General features: G+C 35.9%; 1 protein-coding gene across 1 annotated transcript in view; it reads right to left on the reverse strand.

The window, feature by feature from the left end:
* Positions 1-21,832, reverse strand: part of USH2A (usherin) — an 809,712-nt gene that overhangs the window by 684,517 nt on the left and 103,363 nt on the right. The window contains exons 5-8 of the mRNA XM_033195653.1: positions 20,939-21,233; positions 19,798-19,982; positions 19,104-19,325; positions 17,561-17,654 (exon numbers count right to left, since the gene is read on the reverse strand). Of these exons, the coding sequence (XP_033051544.1) occupies positions 17,561-17,654; positions 19,104-19,325; positions 19,798-19,982; positions 20,939-21,233 (796 nt within the window). The remainder of the gene's footprint in view (positions 1-17,560; positions 17,655-19,103; positions 19,326-19,797; positions 19,983-20,938; positions 21,234-21,832) is intronic.

The raw sequence follows: 21,832 nt of genomic DNA on the forward strand, positions 1-21,832 counted from the left end.
CAATTTTATGTCACAATGGCCTGAGAGAGTACTTGATATAATTTCAATTTTCTTAAATGTATTGAGACTTGTTTTGTGGCCTATCACATGGTGTATCTAGGAGGATGTTTCATGTGCTGATGAATAGAATGTATATTCTGCAGTTGTTGGGTAGAATCTTCTGTAAATATCTGTTAAGTCCATTTGTTCTAAGGTATAGTTTAAGTCCACTGTTTCTTTGTTGACCTTCAGTCTTGATAATATGTCTAGTGCTGTCAGTGGAGTACTGAAGTCGCCTACCATTATTGTGTTGCTGTCTATCTCATTTCTTAGATCTATTAGTAATTGTTTTATAAATCTGGGAGCTCTGGAGTTAGGTGCATATATATTTAGAATTGTGATGTTTCCCTGTTGGACTAGTCCTTTTACCATTACATAATGTCCCTCTTTTTCTTTTTTAAGTGCTGTTGCTTTAAAGTTTGTTTTGTCTGATATAAGAATAGCTACTCTTGTTTGCTTTTGGTGTCCATTTTCGTGAAATACCTTTTTCCACCTCTTTACCTTAAGTTTATGTGAGTCCTTATGTGTTAGCTGAGTCTCTTGAGGACAGCAGATACTCGGTTGGGGAGTTCTTGTCCTTTCTGCCATTCTGTATCTTTTAAGCAGCACATTTAGGCCATTTACATTCAATGCTAGTATTAGGATGTGAGATACCATTCTATTCATCACGGTATTTGTTGCCTGAATACTTTTATTTAAATTGTGTTTTTTTTTAATAGGTCCTATGAGATTTATGCTTTAAGGAGGCTGTATTCTGGTGTATTTCAAGGATTTCTTCCAAAATTTAGAGCTGCTTTTAGCAGTTCTTGTAGTGCTAGCTTGGTGGTGATAAGTTCTCTCAGTATTTCTTTGTCTGGGAAAGACTGTATTTTTCCTTCATTTATGAAGCTTAATTTCACTGGATACAAAATTCTTGGCCAATAACTGTTTTGTTTAAGGAGGATAAGGATAGGACACCAATCCCTTCTAGCTTGCAGGGTTTCTGCTGAGAAATCTGCTGTTAATCTGACAGGTTTTCCTTCATAGGTTACCTGATGCTTTTGCTTCACAGCTCTTAAGATTCCTTCCTTCATCTTGACATTAGATAACCTGATGACTATGTGCCTAGGCAATGACCTTTTTGTGATAAATTTCCCAGGTGTTCTTTCAGCTTCTCGTGTTTGGATGTCTAGATCTCTAGCAAGGGTGGGAACGTTTTCCTTGATTATTCCCTCAAATAGATTTCTAAATGTTTAGATTTCTCTTCTTCCTTGGGAACACCAAGTATTCTTAGATTTGGTTGTTTAACATAATACCAAGCTTCTTGGAGGCCTTGTTCATTTTTAAAAAATTTTCTTTGTCTTTGTTTGATTGGATTAATTCAAAAGCCTTGTCTTCAAGCTCTGGTGTTCTTTCTTCTACTGGTTGGATTCTATTGCTGAGACTTTCCAGTGTATTTTGCATTTCTCTAAGTGTGTCCTTAATTTCCAGAAATTATGATTGCTTCTTATTTATGCTATCTATTTCTCTGGAGATTTTTCTGTTCATATCCTGTAACATTTTTGAAATTCCTTTGGTGCCTCCTTGAGTCACTTAATAATCAACCTTCTGAGTTCTTTTTCTGGCAATTCAGAGTTTTCTTCTTGGTTTAGATCCATTGCTGGTAAACTAGTGTGATCTTTTGGGGGTATTAAAGAACTTTGTTTTGTCATATTACTAGAACTGTTTTTCTGGTTCCTTCTCATTTGATTAGACTATGTCAGAGGGAAGATCTGGGGCTCAAGTGCTGTTGTTCAGATTCTCTCTTCCCACAGGGTGTTACTTAGATGTGGGTGCTCAGAGATGTGCCTTCCTGAGAGCTGAACTGCCGTGATTGTTGTTTCTCCTCTGGATCTAGCTGTTCAGTGGAGCTACCAGGCTCCAGACTGGTAGTGGGGAGTGTCTGCAAAGAGCCCTGTGATGTGATCAGGCTTCAGGTCTCTCAGCCCTGGATACCAGCACCTGCTCTGGTGGAGATAGCAGGGGAGTGAAGTAGACTCTGGAGGGTCCTTTGTTATATTTTTGTTTATTGCACTAGTTTTGTGTTGGTTGGCCTCCAGACAGGAGGTGACACTTTCAAGACAGCATCAGTTGCAGTAGTATAGGGAGGATACAAGCTTGCTCTAGAGTCTCCTGCATAAGTTTCTCAGGAAGTGGTCAGGGCCATAGAGCTCTCAAGAGATTATGTCCTTTGTCTTTGGCTACCAGGGCAGGTAAAGAAAGGCCATCAGGTAGGGGCAGAGTTAGGTGTGTCTGAGCCTAGACTCTTCTTGGGCAGGGCTTGCTGAAGCTGCTCTGGTGTTGGGGGTGTGGTTCTCAGTGAGATGGAGTTATGTTTCTAGGGAATTATGACTTCCTTTACTACATCATACAGGTCACAGGGAAAGCTGGCAGTGAAAGGCCTCACCCAGCTCCCATGCAACCCAAAAGGCCAGTCTCACTCCCACAATACCCTCCACAACAGCACCGAGTTTATTTCCAGGCAATGGGTGAATAGGGCTGAAGTCTTGTCCCTGCTCCAGGTCTCCCCACTGGGAAAGCAAGCAGGACTTTCAGGTTTCACACCTCCCTGCCTGCTGCAACTTCTGTGCTGTGTCTGCACTCCTGGTTCACCCTCTCCCCCAGATTCTGCTAAGAAAGTTCGCATTCAGTCGAAATTGTTACAAAGTTCATCTGGAAGTTTCCTTCTCCGTGTGGTCTTTCCCCAATTCCACTGGTAGTCTTCCCCAAGGACCCTACCAGACAAAGTCAGCAATGGCTTTCCTTGGGGCTGAGAGAGTCCACAGGGCTCCTCCCCTTGCTTCCTTTACCCCTATATTTTGCTCAACTCTCTAAGTTTGTCTCAGCTCCAGGTGAGGCCAAATCCATCACCTGTGATCTGGACCTTCAGGTTCCCCAGGAAAGGTGCATGTTCAGGGGTGGACGATCCCCCTTTCACACCTTGGGTACTCACAGTTTTTCAGCTGTCTCCTGGATGCAGCAGCAGCAATCTATTTCCTTCAAAGGATATGTGGATTCTCTCGGCTTTCCTGGTATGTTGCTGCAGTAGTTCTTGGAGCAAAAGTTCATGATGTGTGTCTCCATATGCTGCTCTGTTTGTCTGAGTGGGAGCTGCAAGTTAGACCTGCCTCCTATCCTTTTATCAGTTTCTTCCTCCTATTTGTATGATTTTAAAATTTATATAAATGGCATACGGTGTATGTATTATTCTAAAACAAGCTTTTTGTAGTCATGATTGTTTGAGAAGTCTGGTCATGTTGATGTGATAGCTATATTCCTTCACATCCACTACTGTAAAATGTTCCTTGTAGATATTTGCAAATTGTTTTCCATAGTGCAGCAGCACCTTCCCATAAGTGGTGTATGAGTCCCCACTTGCTAGTTTCTGAAATTTCCAGATTTTGCGATCTTTGCCAACTTGATGGGTATAAAATATTATCACATTCCTTTTTCTTTTTTTAGTTTACTGATAACCAGTAAAGTTACACATGTATTTATATGTATATTGACCATTTCAGTTGCCACTTCTGGCTTCTTCTGTGAATTATTTGTTCATTCACCTCTTTTGTCTGTTTTTCAAATAGTTTGCTTAATTTAAATGTTACCTTTGTCAGTTACATATGTGTTATCTTGCTAATGTCAACTGCTAGTATGTAGCTTTTATTTCTTTTTATAAAAAGACATTTTAAATAAGAGATGTATTAAATTCTTCTATGCTGATGGTAGAACTTGACAATTTCTCTTTCTGTTCTATACATTTTTGCTTTATACTTTTGAAACTAAGATAAGATGCATGTAAGCTTAAAATTTTACATTTTATAATTATATAATAGGCCTCTTTTTTCTTAATGAAACAGTAAAGTCTATTTTGCCTAATATTTTCGTAGCTCATGCCAGCTTTCTTAAATTTTCAAACTTAAAGTGTACTTGTTTTTTAGGTACATCTCTCACAGCCTCAGCACAAGTACCATGCTGTACTGCATTGCGGCATGAGGGCAAAGGAAAAATATGATCCTGTGTATACAACTAGACAATATATACCAACATTTGGAGCCAAATGGAAAAAGTTAATAAACACTCTACAATTTTTTAAAAAATAGTTATGGATAATGTCCCATCATGCCTAGTCTGTTTTTAGGCCATTGTAAAACCTTATATGAGACAGGGACATGCCAACCTTATAAAACTGGTAGGCAGGAATTATGAACTGATTAGAAACAACAGTTCTCATTACAAAATAACGCAGGACCATTAAACAAGCAACACTAATGTGTCTTTACTTAAAATTTTGATTTTTAATTATAGGTTTTAAAATCATTTGACTTTTTGAAATATTACATAAAAGTATTTTAAATCTTGCTTAATAGGGTGTTTTTTTTTTTGGTGCTTTTGTAACGTTTGCAACTAAGACATTCTCTCGCCCTAATTCAGCCTCTGGTCAGACAATAGGTGGATGTTGTTTTCTCTTTCAGCCAGTCTTATAATTCTAATACATTCAGCACATTTAGATTTCTTATGATTGTTTATTTATTTGGAATTTCTATTTTCTATACATCCTTTTTCTTTCCCTCTCCTTTATTGCCTTATTTTGAAATGAGATTATTGTTTTTATTCCTTCCTAATACATTGCCGAAAAGGAGTGGTGAGAGGAAACATTCTTGCCTTGTTCCTGATCTTAGCAGAAAATATTCTGGTTTCATATCATTAAGTATGATGTTCACTGTAGATTTTCATACATATTTTCTCTTAAGTTGAGTACGTTCTCCTCTACTCCTTATTTGCTGAGAGTTTTGATCATGAACGGATGTTTGATTTTGTCAAATACTTTTTCTACATCTATTGATATAATATTGTAATTTTTAACCTTCAGCCTGTTGATAAAAGGAATTACTTTAGCTGATTTTTGAATGTCGAACCAGTCTGGCAAACCTGAGATAAATCCTTCTTGGTTCTGGTATATAATTATTTTTACACATTCCTCAGTACAGTTTTATTTTGAATATTTCGTTGAGAATTTTTGCATTTATTTTTATGAGAGATATTGGTCTGTGGTTTTCTTTTCTTGTAATTTCTTTGTCTAGTGTTGGTATAGGGTAATGTTGGCATTATAAAATGAGTTGGTTTTATTCTTGAATTCATTCTAACAATCTCTCTCTTTTAATTGGTGTATTTAGACCATTGACACTCAGTTACTGGCATAGTTGGATTAATATCTACTACTTTTTATTCATTGTTTTTGTTTTCTATATACTTTTTACCTTTTGTGGTTTTAATTGAACATTTTTACATGGTTCCATTTTCTTTCTTTTCTAAGTATTAAATATAACAACTATACCTTTTTACACTTTTTGGGGGGCTGCCCTATAAAGTTTGTAATATACATTTACAACTAATCCAAGTAGACTTTTAAATTTTGGAATTTTCTGTCATTATTTTGTTGAATAAGATTTCTAATCCTTCCTCTTGTTCAACTCCCTCTTGAATACCACTAATTCTTATATTTGGCCATTTGAGGTATTAATAATTTTCTATATCTTATAGGCTATCTTCATTTCTTTGTGTCCTTTTTTCTCCTCTGACCGTATATTTTCAAATATTCTGTCTTCAAGCTCATTGATTCTTTCCTCTGTGCAATCCATTCTGCTTGTGAGAGCTACTAGTGAATTTTTCAGTTCAGCAAATTTATATCTCAGTTCCAAGGTTTCTGGTTGATTTTTTAAAAATTCAATCTCTTTGTTAAATTTCTCTAATAAATTTCTGAATCATTTTTCTGTGTTGTACTCTGGAGATCACCGAGTTTTCTTTTTTTTTTTTTTCGCTCTGTCGCCCGGACTGGAGTGCAGTGGCCGGATCTCAGCTCACTGCAAGCTCCGCCTCCTGGGTTTACGCCATTCTCCTGCCTCAGCCTCCCGAGTAGCTGGGACTACAGGCGCCCGCCACCTCGCCCGGCTAGTTTTTGTATTTTTAGTAGAGACGGGGTTTCACCGTGTTAGCCAGGATGGTCTCGATCTCCTGACCTCGTGATCCGCCCGTCTCGGCCTCCCAAAGTGCTGGGATTACAGGCTTGAGCCACCGCGCCCGGCCTCACCGAGTTTTCTTAAAACTGCATTTTAAAATTCTTGATCAGAGAGCTCACATATTACTCTCTTTGTAGGGCCAGTCCCTGGTTCCCTGCTTTGTCTGTTTGAAGACATCATAGTTTCCTATTGCTGTTTTTCTTGTGGACATAAATCTACGTCTTTGCTGCTAAATTGCTTCCTCTAGGGAGCTATAGGGGGCGCTTTAAGCCCAGGTTCGCCTTGGCTTCAGTAAACAATCCAGTTGTGCCCTTCTTAATAAGAGAGGTCCCAAAGGGAATATCCTGACAGTATGGGAAGGCTGCCTAAGGGTTTGGGCTGAGGAGAACTGTGAAACAATCCTCCTGCATCGTAGTGCTGCCAAGCAGCCACTCTGACCTTGTGTCTCCATTGGCCAAGATACAAAGCAGACTTTCCAGGGCTGAGGATGATAGACCTACATCCCGCTTTGTCTCTGCCCATCTTCAGCAATATCTCCCTTTAGGCACTCCTGATGCTTCCAGTGGGTTGAGGCATGGATAGGACAGGTCTCTTTCCGGTAACCCAGGATGGTTGGGGAAGCTGGTTGTTTACCTCAATCTCAGTTTTTCCGGTGTAGAAAAAAAGTGAGTTGGAGGAAAATCTTCTGCATACTTGGTGTCAGGGAGAATGGGGTAAGGAGTGCCACAAATGTGAAAGTCAGGTTCTCTTATCATCCACTTGGTGTTTCTCACTTCCTTATGACCCTGGGAACAGTTATATCTTCCTATTTCAGTTCCGGACTATTGTGACAATTTCTGGTGATAATCTCAGCACTGTATATTCATTAATTTCTTTTTTTTTTTTTGCGTAGGTGGGCGCGGTGGGGTTGTGAGGTGGCAGCTTGTTTCTGTGCCGCCATTTTGGAACTGGGAGTCATGGGGCGGAAGAGTTAACATCCAGGGCAGTCTCTGACACCTACCTGGCATGGAGGACGGGAGAACCGCAGACAGAGCTTGAACTATCAAGACAAAATAATGTCATGCGAGAGTTCCAAGTTGACTTTTAAATAACACGATACCACTTAAAGGGTGGCATGAGTACCTAATAATAATAAAGTGTTCCTAGTTGCTCCCTCTGGTGTCTTGTATTGTTGCTATCATTCATTTCACTTACACACATGCTATAATAATCAAATACATTGTTCTTATTATAATTTTGAACAAACTGGTATCTACTAGATCAATTAAAGATAAGAAAAATAGGCCGGGCGCGGTGGCTCAAGCCTGTAATCCCAGCACTTTGGGAGGCCGAGACGGGCAGATCACGAGGTCAGGAGATCGAGACCGTCCTGGCTAACACGGTGAAACCCCGTCTCTACTAAAAAATACAAAAAAATTAGCCGGGCATGGTGGCGGGCGCCTGTAGTCCCAGCTACTGGGGAGGCTGAGGCAGGAGAATGGCGTAAAACCCGGGAGGCGGAGCTTGCAGTGAGCTGAGATCCGGCCACTGCACTCCAGCCCGGGCGAAAGAGCAAGACTCCGTCTCAAAAAAAAAAAAAAAAAAAGAAAAAGAAAAGTTATTTTATTTTTTCTTTCTCTAATATTCTTCCTTTCTTTACATCAATCTGAGTTTTCTGACCTGTATCCTTTTTTCTCTCTCTCTGAAGAACTTCCTTTAACATTCTTGCAAGGCAAGAAAAGTCTACTGGTCTTTTGCTTGTCTGAGAAAGTATTTATCCTTTACTTTTAAAGGATAATTTTGCAAGATACAGAATTCTAGGTGTTTTTTTTTTTTTTTTCCTGTCAACACCTAAGTAACCACTTTTCTTGCTTGCATGCTTTCTGAGGAGAAGTAGAATGTAATTCTTCTCTTTACTTTTTCATAGGCTAGATGTTCCCCTTTCCACCAGGCTCCTTTTAAAATATTTTCCTGTAACTTTGATTTTTCTGCATTTGGAATACGAAAAATTCTTAGTCATTATTCTTTCAAATATTTCTTCTGTTTCTTTCTCTTCCTCTTCTTCTTCTTCCCCATTATATGTATTTACATTTTTGGTAGTTGTCCCACAGTTCTTAGATATTCTGCTGTGTTTGTTCAGTCATTTTTCTTTTTACCTTTCTATTTTGGTGGTCTCTATTGACACATCTTCAAACTCAGATTCTTTCCTCAGCTGTCCCCAACTATTAATGATTCAATTAAAGGCATTCTTTATTTCTATGAAAGTGTTTCTGATCACTAGCTTTCCTTTTTGCTTCTTTGTCAGAATTTTTATCTTTCTGTTTATATTACCATCTATTTTTGCATGTTGTCTACTTTTTCTATTCGAGTCTTTACTGTATTCATCAGAGCTGCTTTAAGATCCTCGTCCGATAATTTCCATATCCCTTCCATATCTGAGTCTCATTCTCATTCTTGCTCTACCTCTTCAAACTGTGAGGTTGTTTGTTTGTTTGTTTTTGGTCTTTTAGTGTGCTTTGTAACTTTTTGTTGAAATCCAGACATGATGAACTGGGTAAAGAGAACTCTAGTGAACAGGCCTTTCATGGTGTGGTGGTAAGATGAGAGGGGAGGGAAAGCTTTCTATGGCAGTTGTCCCCAATATTTTTGGCACCAGGGATAGGTTTTGTGAAGACAATTTTTCCACAAACTAGGTGTGAAAGCAGGACATGGAGAATGGTTTTAGATGGAGTTATTCCACCTGAAAGCATCAGGAATTCTCATAAGGAGTGCACAACCTAAATCCCTCACATGTGCACTTCACAATGGGGTTCATGCTCCTATGAGAATTTCATGTCACTGCCGATCTGACAGGAGGCGGAGCTCAGGCAGTAATGATAGCTCACCAGCTGCTCATGTCCTGCTGTGCACTCCAGTTTCTAATAGCCCACAGACCACTACTGGCCAGTGGTCCAGGGGTTGGGGACCGCTATTCTATGATTCTGGGATTAGTTTTCAGTTTTTAATGATCCTTGTGCTCATTGGCTGTGAATTTTACAAGTATTTCTCAGTAACTGCTGTTCTTACCCCAAGGTACAACAGAATGGCTGGAGGGAGCTGAAGTTGGAGTTTATCCCTTCCTCTTAAATGCTATTTTTAATGACCCCTTAATGGTATCCTGCTACTTTTTATACTTCTTCTTACATACAATATTATTTTTATTTAATGCAGTAAAATTTCCTCTATATTTATCCACATATTTGCTGGTTTACTTACTCACAATTCCTTCCTTCACACCAGGCCTATTTTCTAGAAGCATTGTATCTCCTTATGAAAAGTGTTCTCTAAAAATTCTTTTATTGAGAGTCTACTGGTGATAATATTGATATATATTTGTAAACTAAAAATGTATTCTTTCTTTCTTGATTCTAACTGATAGTACTACTACAAATACAATTCCATATATCTTGTTTGCTTTCTCTTTGCATAGGCACTACTCTGCTGTCTCTGGTTTTCATTGTGGCTGTTGAGAAACATATCAGTAGTGTCTTACAAATTAATTTCTTACACTTTGTATTTTTCTCTCTGGCTGCTTTTAGGATCCTGCTCTGTCTTTGGCTTTCTGGCTGCTTGCTCTTTGGTGATGATTGGATTTATTATATTATATCTATGTATGTATTTACTTTACTTAGCCTACTCAGGATTCAGAAAAATCATGTCATTCCTCAACTTTAGATAATTCTTTACTCTTATCCCTTCAAATATCATCTTTTACTATGTTTATATTTTCATTATCTCTATTTGTTTCTTCTGTAAAGCTGTCTTAATTTATCTCCATGCTCATAACCTCTTCTTCATGCTTTCAACTTATATTTTAAAAGCATTTATGCACATACCTATCTCAGGGAAAGAACTAGTACAAGTGTTTTTCAAAGATTAATAGTATCATCATGTCAGAGAGGAAAGAAAATTCTTTACCTTGACTTACTGAACGTACATCAGATGTTGGTCTTATAATATGAACTGTCTGAATGCTAGTTATATAAAAATGAATTAGTTCACTAGCATTACAAAAATTAAAATATAAATGAAATATATTTAGGGTAAAATCTGTGAACAAACAGAGAAAATATAAGCAGTGGTAAAGCCTGATATATAATATAAATATGACACAAATTAGTCATGATGATTCATACTTTTGGACTTTGGTGCTCTAAAGGAACATACTTTCAAAAATAACAGAAATATTCATTTATATAATAAGCATTCTAGAATGTGATGTTGGCACCATTCAAATTATTGAGTGGTAGGAAGGCTTATTATATAAAATGTTTCAAGCTGGCTGTGCTATTTATAAAGCTAACAAAAATTTATACTGATAGTTTGATTGTAGTTAATTCATAAGGTCTATGATTAATGTTTTAAAAGGGTCACAAGTTAGAGCCAAAGAATAAGAAGTGTTCATGGTTACTAATAAATTGCTCTGTGAAGGCTTGGCTACCCTTGCAGGTAGTGATGTCACAAAATGATGAAAGAATAGCTAAGTAGCCAATGAAGTGCCAGTGCCTGGCTGAGACTCTGACCATTGCGTCACTCTTGGCCAGAGCCCCGAAAGGTAAATGCAGCTATTAAAGGAAAAAGACAACTCATAAGGATTCAAGTTTCCACTGACAACACTTTTCTTAAAACTAGATTCTATTCAACACTTGAACTCTTAGTTCAAGTAAAGAAAGTACTAGATAAGAAAAAGAAGTAATAAATATGTTATAGCTTTGCAAATATGTTAGTTTGCAGATAAACCCAGGCTTCCAATTCCTAGCTTGTATTCTGTACCTATGAGCTTAATATATATGCTTTGATACTTATAATGGATTTCTGATTAAGTGGACCAGAGATACTATGTTGTGGTAAAGCTAACAGCACAGATAATTAGGGAATGATCTAAAAGTGGGAGTGAGGTGGGATTTAAAAATCTATGTACCAAAATATTACACACCAAATAATTCTATGCTATGAAATTTTGGCTAATCTGTATTGATAGAAAGAAGATTGGCAGTTTCCTGGGATTGGGGGTTCAGGAACAGCACTGACTAAAGAAGCATAAGAGAATGTTTGGGAGAGAGAAACATTCCATATCTTGACAGAGATGGTGACTATACAGGGTACACATATGCCAAAACTCACCAAAATATATATTTTTAAGTAGGTATATTTCATTGTACACAAATCACACTTTTGATTTAAAAAGAAATAAACACTAGTTTTGACAGATGTTACCATGGGTCAAATTGGTAGAGTACAAAAAATGTCTTTATATTGTTTCTTACAACTGTATATAAATCTACAATTATCTCAAAATTAAAAGTTGACTTAAAAATGAAGTAACAGTGACTATTTTTTATTCAAATAAAATTAAACATTTATAAATAACATATGTGTTTGTAACTTGTGAGATATATAGTGATTCATGCAAGTTCAATACCATGTATTTCTAAATTCTACTTTGAAATGTTTAACTCTGTATGAAAGTTAATGAATAGCATCTAGACTTTGGATTTATTTCACCCTAAATCAGTTCTAAAGTGGGTCTAGTAAATTAAGCATTTACTGCTTTTTTTCATTCTTGGGAAGAAATGTGACAAATATTCTAAAAGTATTCTCAATGAGTTAAATATGCCATTATTATTTATGGTATGTAAGATACATTAAAGTCAAGCCCTTAAAATTGCCAATACAATACCAAAATGTATCGGCGTTCCTAGTCAAAGAGTATAGAGGAGAATCAGTGACGCTCCCCAAGGTAAATGTTTTTAGACGTCAAAAATGTAATTTAAAAAAAAAGTAAGCATGGCTTTAATTTCATCTCAGAGTCAACAGTGTCTTTGCAAATAGATTTTCTTGAGTTGTGAGTTTTTATTTTTATAAATGGGTAAAAGAAATAGGAGTTAACAATGAATATAGCAATGAACAGCTGGTCGTGCTATACTAAAAATAATTAATGATGTATTCTAGCTTCCAGTGTCTCAATCTATCAATCAGTTTTGCTTTACGAGGTTCAGAAGTTCAAAGTCTTTGAAGGCCAGGTAGTTCACCAAAGTGAGGTCGCCCAGATATAGTAGTGAATGTTGTAGCAAACGGAAGAGTGATATTGTTGTAAGTGGGGTAAATGCCATCCTGAGTCAGCGAGTTGTTGACAGGGGAGGAAATGGATACAGTGTTAGACTATGTTCTGATTAAGAGAAGTGAGGAATTAAAAATTTGTAAGTGTCATTTTTTGACTTTTAATAATCGCCATTCTGATTGACATGAGATGGTATCTCATTGTGGTTTTCATATGCATTTCTCTAATGATCAGTGATGTTAAGCTTTTTTTCATATGTTTGTTGGCCGCACGTAGGTCTTCTTTTGAGAACTGTTCTCAAACAAACAACCCCATTAAAAATTGGGCAAAGAACATGAACAGACAGTTCTCAAAAGAAGACATTCATGTCCTCCCCTGGCAACAACTCGCTGACTCAGGGTTCCTTCCCAATTTTTAATGTTTTTTTTTTTTTTCTTGTAAATTTGTTTAAGTTCCTTCTAGACTCTGGATATTATGCCTTTGTCAGATGGATAGATTGCAAAAATTTTCTCCCCTTCTATAGGTTGTCTGTTCACTCTGACGATAGTTTCTTTTTCTGTGCAGAAGCTCCAAGGTTGCAGAGAAAAAGGAACACCTTTACACTGTTGGTGGGAGTATAAATTAGTTCAACCATTGTGGAAGACAGTGTGGCAATTCCTCAAAGACCTGGAGACAGAAATACCATTTGACCCAGCAATTCCATTACTGTATATTACCAGGAATATAAATCACTTGCAGGGACATGAACAGAGTTGGAAGTCATTATCCTCAGCAAAACAATGCCGGAACAGAAAACCAAACCCTACGTATTCTCACTTATAAGTGGGATCTGAATGATGAGAACACATGGACACATGGTGGGGAACAACACACATAGGGGCCTCTTAGGGATGGTCGGGGGTTGAGGGAAGAGCATCAGCATGGATAGCTAATGGTTGCTGGACTTAATACCTAGGTGAGGGGATGATCTATGCAAGAAGCCACCATGGCACACCTTTACCTAAGTAACAAACCTGCACATCCTACACATGTTCCTCTGAATTTAAAATAAAAGTTGAGGGCCAGGAGTGGTGGCTCATGCCTGTAATCCCAGCACTTTGGGAGGCCAAGGCAGGTGGAGCACTTGAGGTCAGTTCAAGACCTGCCTGACCAACAAGGTGAAAGCCATCTCTACAAAAAAAAAAAAAAAAAAATACAAAAAGTTAGCCAAGTGTGCTGGTGTGCACCTGTAGTCCCAGCTACTTGGGAGGCTGAGACAGGATAATCACTTGAAGCTGAGAGGCCAAGGTTGCAGTGAGCCAGTATTATGCCACTGCACTCCAGCCTCAGTGACAGAGTGAGACTACCTCTCAAAAAAAAAAAAAAAAAAGTTGAAGAATAATATTTTAAAGTGAAAACTCCTGCAGAAAATTAAATTAAAACTGTTTAAACACTGTTTCTACCTGTGAGCCATCAATTTGTGACACTGAAGCCTTATAAACAAATGAAGAATGTTTTGTATGGAAAATTCCTTAGGATGGCTAAGTATGTGAACCTGCCCCTGAATTCACCATTCCACTTTTTCTCAACTTCATTCATTTTCGCTTCTACTAAAAATACTTTCTCATAGGAAAGACAGTTGCCAAGAACTGGCATATTTTCAGTGCTTACATTTTCATCTGTTTGCCAAATGTCTGTAATATAATTCACAAAAGCCCTGTTTATTGAGTAATATTATTAATGGATAGCATAATACTGTGGAATTGAAGACATTCTTTTTGGATTATGTCCAGGTCTTTAAAAAGAACATGGATTCCAATAGGAAATGAATGGCTTATATTAAAACGTATTATTTTTAAAAAGTAGAACAACATGAAAAGCATTAGAATAGGTATATTTTCAAATTACTGTAAGACAACTTTTCTCAGATACGTAAGTCCCTGCATGTATTAAAATACTTTGAATGATAACAGAGGAGAATGTCATGCCTATTAATGCTTCTATAACATCATTTTTCATTTTCAATACATTGTTGAAAATATCACAGGACTGAGAAATCATTCAACTTAACAGTCTATTGACTTTTTCCCTGCAGCTGCATTTGCCAAACTTTGCTAAGTAAATTATATTTGTTGCTTTTTAAAATTTATGGCTAAATTCATAAATTATCAAAATATGTCAAGGAGGAAAATAACAAAAAGTTTACTTTTTCATTTTTGTTTTCAAAAGGTACTTAATGTCTAAATAAGAAGCATTAAAATGTATTCTCAATCCAAATTATAGTTAATTATTTCACTAGTTCATAATCCAACAGTCACCACCTGAGACCAAGTCTGAAAATCCCAACTTGACTTCTGAAACCAATCATGAGCCTTCATTCATTTAATGGCTCTATTTTTAAGGGGAAGCATGAAATCATCCAAGAATCAGAAAATATCAAACACTTAACTGTGAGCAATTAAAGAGAGAGAAAGAAAAAACAAGACAGGACATCAAAAGCAAATGAGAGAGACTAACACCAACTGACCAGTCAACAGAAAGCAAGAGAAGTTCAGAAGAGAACATATCATATGAAGGTATTAGCCAAACTGTAGCTTGCAAATAGTAGATATATTCAGTTCAAGGTGCCCTACTGAATTCATCCCAAAGTGTTTTTTAATTGGGGTATTAGTGGCTTTGTGGAGGAGAGGACAAGGTTAATGAAACAAATCACTGATTATAAGGAAGTAAGTGTCCATCTTAAGGGACCAAAAGGAGACAGTAGAAAAATATAATAAATGTTACTTTAACTTTAAAATAGAACAAATAAAATTCGCAAAAATTTAAACACATAATTATGGCCCAGTAAAGAGTGAATCAATCAAGTTAATCCAATTAATTTCATTTCTGTGACAATATGATAAGCCATACAATGAAGCATATTAAAATCAGTTCTTCTAAAAGATTTTTTCTCATAATATATTAATCAAATCAAATGCAAAGACTCTAGACATTGGAAATCCAAAAGAAAACCATAAAATATTTCTTCTTTTAAAACAAGTATTGACTAATGGTGAGGACTACATGTATATAAAGCAGTGATCTAGAAAATTAATTCAAAAGGATATGTAAATTAGACCATGGAAGTTTTGGTCTGAGCACATAGAAAGAAAGAAAGTAGGCCGTAACTAAATCAAAGACTCTGAGTTGAAACTGAGGAGTGGGACTACATTTTAAATGTGCCAGAGAAAGTCTGCATTATAGATAATATTCTTGCCATTGAACTATTCTCACTAATGTTACAGTCAAAAGTAAATTAGATCAGAGTAAGAATCAGAAGACAGAAATGGAGTTTGCCAAAACCTTTACAGATGGTTTTTTAAAAAGCAAGATGCTCTATAATATCCTAAAATAACTGCACAGAGAAGTGAAGTAACTAACTAAAACACAAGTGTAGGGCAAGGTCCAAGAGGCAGAGATGTTTACAAGTCATACATGAGTGTATGAGACAGTGCTACCATCTGAAAAGCTAAAATGCACTAACATTTAAGCCAATATTTATGTAACAAAAATGACAGAAATATAAGCATTTGATATAGTTTGCATGTTTGTCCCCTCCAAATTTCATGTTGAAATGTGATCCCCAGTGTTGGAGGTGAGCCTGGTGGGAAGTGTTTGCGTCATGCAGGTGAATCCTTCATGAAGTGCCCTCCCTTCAGCAGTGAGATCTCACTCTGTTAGTTCATGACTGTTTAGACATGGCTGTTTAAAAGAGCCTGGCTTCTGGCTTTGCCTTCTGTCATGATTGTAAGCTTTCTGAGGCCTCACCAGAAACCAAGCAGATGCTGGCACCATGCTTGTATAGCCAGGAGTACCATGAGCCAAATTAATATCTTTTCTTTACTATTTACCCAGTCTCAGGTCTTCCTGTATAGAAATGCAAACAGACTAATACACCATTCCATACACTTGTCATTGAAGAACTGCTTTTTAGAATGACAACAATTATATAATGTAGTTCACTATATTTGAAAATTTAATTTTAGCAGAGGTGGACAAATTGTCCCCAAAACTATTGCATCAATTGGCAATCATATCAGTGATGTGTTAAAGGTTATATTCTCACAAGTACTAAGTGTTACCAATATTTATATTTTCTGCTAATTTGAAATATTAAAAACAATTGTTAAATTTTATTAAAACTGAGGTTGGGTAACCTTTTATATGTTTATTAAAAGTATAATTTGTTTATTTGTAAATTGCTTGTTCATCTATTTGCTCATTTTTATCAGACTGTTATAGTATTTTATATACTCATTTTTATCAGACTTCTTAGTATTTTGTAAATGCTTGTGTATTAGGAATCTTAACTCTTTACCTGTTAATATGATATAAATATTTCCTATCAAGCCATCATTTATCATGACATTACATTTATGCTAACCCTTGCACTGTGTAGAATTTTAAATATTTATATAACAGAATGTGTCATTAATTTCCTTCATAGCTCCAGATGTTTGTTTCTGTTTGTATTTCATTTGCTTATCTAATAAAAGCCCTCAACTTAAGATGTGTAAGTATTCTTCTAATTTTTATTTTAATATATTTATAGTTATTTTTCACTAAAAGTTTAAGCCACATATATTTTTGTACATACAATCAGGTAGAACTCTAACTTTATTTTCTTGCAAATTAGCAGCCAGTTGTCTCAAACATATTTACTGAAGAGTCTATATTATCTACTGTCATTATTGGTATAATTGTTACTGCCGCTGAACCCTTTTTCATATCAGCTATATCTGATGTTGTTGCTAGATATTCCTACCAACAAATGTTTCTTGATTTTATTTGCACTTACCTCTTTCCCCTAAAGATGAAGCTAAAATTCCATGTCAACTATGGAATTCCCCTGACCATCACAGAAAACTACAGTAACATAACTCATAAATCATTTTACTACCTATTTTCAATTAATTAAAATGCCTGGTATTAGCAATAAATGAATCTTGATTCACATAAATACATAAAAATTGTTCTGCATCTAAAGATGCTTTTCTTGTTTATTGATACGTTTGTATAAATACCCTTTAGTAAGAATCAAACTATTTTTTTGTTTAGTGCCATGCTATCCAGATACATTAAAAATTGTTTTATAAAATATGATAACGCTGATGAAACAAAGAAAGAAAAACAAAAGATAAAGAAGAAACCTTAGCATTTGGTTTCAGTTGTAATTTCTCTGGTTGAAATTATTTTTAAAAAATACAATTTCAACTTAATTGATGGCTGTTATTTGTCTTTACAAAAACTCTGCAATAATTGACATCTTGAGTTCATATCAGTTTTTAAATTTATTTTCATTTGTTAGGCCAAAATTAACTTCATAGAATTTATAGTCGCCATCTCTACTATTTTTTTTTAAGATTTCCATGCATAAAATAGAACTCACATGAAGTCCTTCAGTGAAGCTCTCCTGGGAGCAGAGACATCTATATGGCTGGCTTGTTGTGTCGCAGTTATCGGCATGACCATGGCACTGACATCTGCAAACATGAGCATCACACACTCCTAAGGAACACCAACTCAACTGTGAATGTATTTAAGATACTAGGCCTATACACATTGTGTGAATTCAATGGGGAAGATTTTTGCATATTTAATTGATACAAAATCAGTTTCTCCTTAATCGTGTGGATATCTATACAGGTTTTTAATTTATCTGGAAATATCAGAAGAACTGTCACCAATATCCAAACCACTGTATTGTAAAGATAACGTTCAAGCCAACCTTTAAAGGGGAATGGAATTTTTTGTATCTATACCAACCATGTACCAAGGGAAGGCATTTACTAAACTATTTAAAATACAGTTAAGAATATAAAGTTCAGGCTGGGCATGGTGGCTCACGCCTGTAGTCTTAGCACGTTGGGAGACTGAGGCGGGTAGATCACTTGAGGTCGGGAGTTTGAGGCCAGCCTGAGCAACATGGCAAAACCACGTCTCTACAAAAAGTGAAAAAAAAAATCAATTGGGCATTGTGGCACATGCCTGTAGTCCCAGTTACTTGGAAGGCTAAGATGAGAGGATCACTTGAGGCCCAGAAGTTGAGGTTGCAGTGAGCCATGAATATGCCATTGCATGCCAGCCTGGGTGACAGAGCAAAACCCTGTCAAAAAAAAAAAAATAAAACAAAGGAATATAAAGTCGACAAACTGCAGAATGCAGTTAACATATTTCAAATTTTTTGTTCTTTTTTTCAGAAGTTAGATGATGAATATTTAATAGTATTGCTTTTTCATTATGCTATATCTTAGCAAACAAACAATGCTTCTATACTGGTATTTTGGTCTGCTTTTAAAGACATATTTTATTCACAAGGCCTATCATTCCTCTAGAACAATCCATTCTAAATATAGTCTATATGTACATTTCTATATTAGACAGTATGCTGCCTAGGTTTAAAGCTATCATTTCTTTTTAAATATCATGAGTCATGTTCTCAATTATGATCAGACATTTATAAACTACTTAGGGCACATCAGCTCTTTCCACTAAAGAAAAACAAGTATTCCCCGTGGAACTGTGCACTATGAATTCAGGTAGACCAAGATCTGTACTTAAAAACTCTCTGGTAATATAGTTAAAACCCCAAATCCAGCTCCATCTCTTTGCTTTCGAGAATATTTGAAAATTATATTCCAGAACAAATCAAGTAAAATATTGGATAAATCATTTCTAAGTCAGATTCGGAGTGTCATAGCTTCTAAAAGCAACAGCTTTTGAAAATCAATTCACACACACACACCACACACACACACAAAACTGTTATATAGAGAAAAAGACTCACATACAGATCTTCTTCTAAAATCGTAGAGTATGAAATCATTTCAAAATGTAAAGCTTGAAATCTGGCTTGCTCTGAAATCTTAATGTGCTGTTAAGACAATAAGTATGACAAAAAACCTTGTTGAAAACAAAATTCATAATAATACCTCCCACTAATGGTGATTTCGTCCACTGCATAATATCTGTGTCTGAAGTTGACAGCAGTCTCAGTTGTATAGTACTGCCCATGAAAATGAAACCTTATTTGCGTGGCTTTTACGAACTCTTGAAGAGATGGGGTATTATAGAAGTCATTGTATCCAGGACGATAATTTGGTCCAGGTGTCAGGATGCTAAATGTGACATTGCCACGGGAATATGGAGTAAAACTGTTAACGAAAGAAATTCGATGTCATGAAAATCTATTCACATTTTTGGCAAAACAGGAATCAAAATGTTGAGAAATTACTACACAGTATCAATAAAAGCTTAAATTCTTCAATCTAGTAAAAGTATATTCCATACATTTCACATGCAAACAATACAGGATTATAATTGAAAGCCACACTAAGACAGTTCCTTGAAAACATAATGAAAATTCCATTAATATAGATAACTTGCTAAACAATCTGAAAATCAGATTGTGAAACACCAGTGAGATTGAAATAAGAGTCACTCTAATGTATTTTACAAGAACTTTAAAGATAGTTTCAAACCCAATTTAGGGATAAGACTTAGGAGAATCTGCCTCAAGGAAGCTGGTGATGAAGGGAAGTCTCTACTAGTCTAGCGAGCTAGCTTACTTGTACATTATGACTAACCAATCAATCTATTAAATTAATTGTTTAAAAATATTCATACTTGGAAAGCTGAAGACAGTTGACAGAATCAGGTTTCTCCAAATCTCCATTGTTTTTCATTCCAAAAACACCACAATTTCTAGCAAAATATTGCCAGTCCTCCCAATCTAAGCTGTTTTCCTTCTTCCTTTGAATCCTTATTTCCGTTGGTTGTGGACTAAAGAACTGAATGATAATATAAAACACCTGAAAATGGCAAGTTAATTAATGTAATTAAAGTTTTAAGTGTAACTCATCAGTATGTATCAAACCATGGAAATGTTAGATTCAAATATATTGGCTCACTTTGTCATTATTATAATTATCAAATATGTATTAGACATTCAGAAACTTCATAGCCCCCTGGTAAAAGCAGCACATTGTATAATTGTATATCTGTTCATTTGCTCAAGGATTTTATAAATCAACATGCAAATAAAGACATAAACAAAGAACATTACATCTATGAAATAAATGTCATATAAAGTCTTCTTAAGTAATTTAGAAAAAACACCTTAGTTTGTATTACTTTTTGCTACTTAATAAAAATAACTTAGTTTCAATATTTCATAAATATCATTTTGATGCAAATCTCAAACATAAGGCCCTATATGTTGTCTTTTAGGTATTTTTATTGTATACATTATAATACACTACTTTATTGAGGTAATGTTCAATTGCCTAGTTCAATTTTCATCTTTTAGTGGGTTGAATTGTGTTCCCAAATAGATATGTTCAAGTACTACTGTCCAAACCAGTAAATGTGACTTTATTTGTAAATAGGGTCTTTGCAGTATAATTAAGGACGTCAATATTAGATCATCCTGGGTTTAATAGGGTGGGCCTTATATAAGATAAAGAAAAGGGATAATTGTTGCTCACAGAGAAACAAGGAAGGACACCATGTGAAAATGGAGGCAGAGATTGAAGTTGTGGTGCCACAAGTCAAGTAACACCAAGGGCCACCGGGAGCTGCAAATGGCAAGGAGAGATCCTTTTCTGGAAGTTTGAAGGGAGTGTAGCCCTGCCAACATGTTGATTTCATATTTCTGATGTCCAGAACTGTTAGGGAATACATTTCTGTTGTTTTAAGACATGAAGTTTGTGGGCATTTGTTGCAACAACCACAGAAAATTAATGTACACCTTATTATTTCTAATTACCTGATACTGTCCATTTTCCAAGTCAACTGAAATAGTCACTCCTTGATTAAGTTGTGTAACGTTTGTAAACACATTTGAAACCCATGAAGTACCAACATCATTATCATTGACAAAAGAGAGAGGATGGGCTTCAGGATTCAACCGTGACACTCTATTATCAGCTGTGTCTCCTGCATCATTAGGAATGCAGTACCGCTGTGCCAAAGGGTGGACCCGCGGGTGGCTGCCAGGACAACGGCAATGTGATTGGGCATGCAATCTGAGAAGATCTCCAGAAAAAACTTCCAGAATCTCTCTGTGGGAGTCAAGAGGGAGACTGTAAGGACAAAGAGCTTAACAGTAATAGAACTTCTAAGAGGTGTTACAAATGAATGTCACTCATTTAGTGCTTTCATGAGTATCCATTTAGCTTTAATAATTCTGTGCATGAAACATAAAATACAGCTTATCTTTGGTCAAATAAACAAATTCATTATCATAAATGTATATCAAAACCAGCACATTTTAATATTAACTTTTTATTTATATCAAGAAGCATGCATATGCCCTTGTCTGATTATTAAGATACTTAAATAAATACCACAATATTTTACTGTGTCTATTTGTGATAAAATAGAAAGGTCATATTTACTTAGGTTGCTAAACTAACTACTGAGAGTGAACAATAATATATGGAAAATAATGAGAGTTATAGATAATGTTTTCAGTTCATCCATGGGAAAGAAGTACGAAAGCAAGTATTATTTTATCTGTTTCTGTTTTAAGTGAAGGACTGAGGCCAAGGCCATTTGTCAGTGGTTTCCTGTGACTCATCAGTACAGATCCTGACATCCTGTAATGCTTCAATGGCTTCAGATCATATGGCGGCTGCCAACAGTCAAAGAAGAATGCCAA

The sequence above is a fragment of the Trachypithecus francoisi genome, unplaced genomic scaffold (genome assembly GCF_009764315.1).
Source record: "Trachypithecus francoisi isolate TF-2019V2 unplaced genomic scaffold, Tfra_2.0 Lachesis_group5, whole genome shotgun sequence".
Classification (NCBI taxonomy): Eukaryota; Metazoa; Chordata; class Mammalia; order Primates; family Cercopithecidae; genus Trachypithecus; species Trachypithecus francoisi.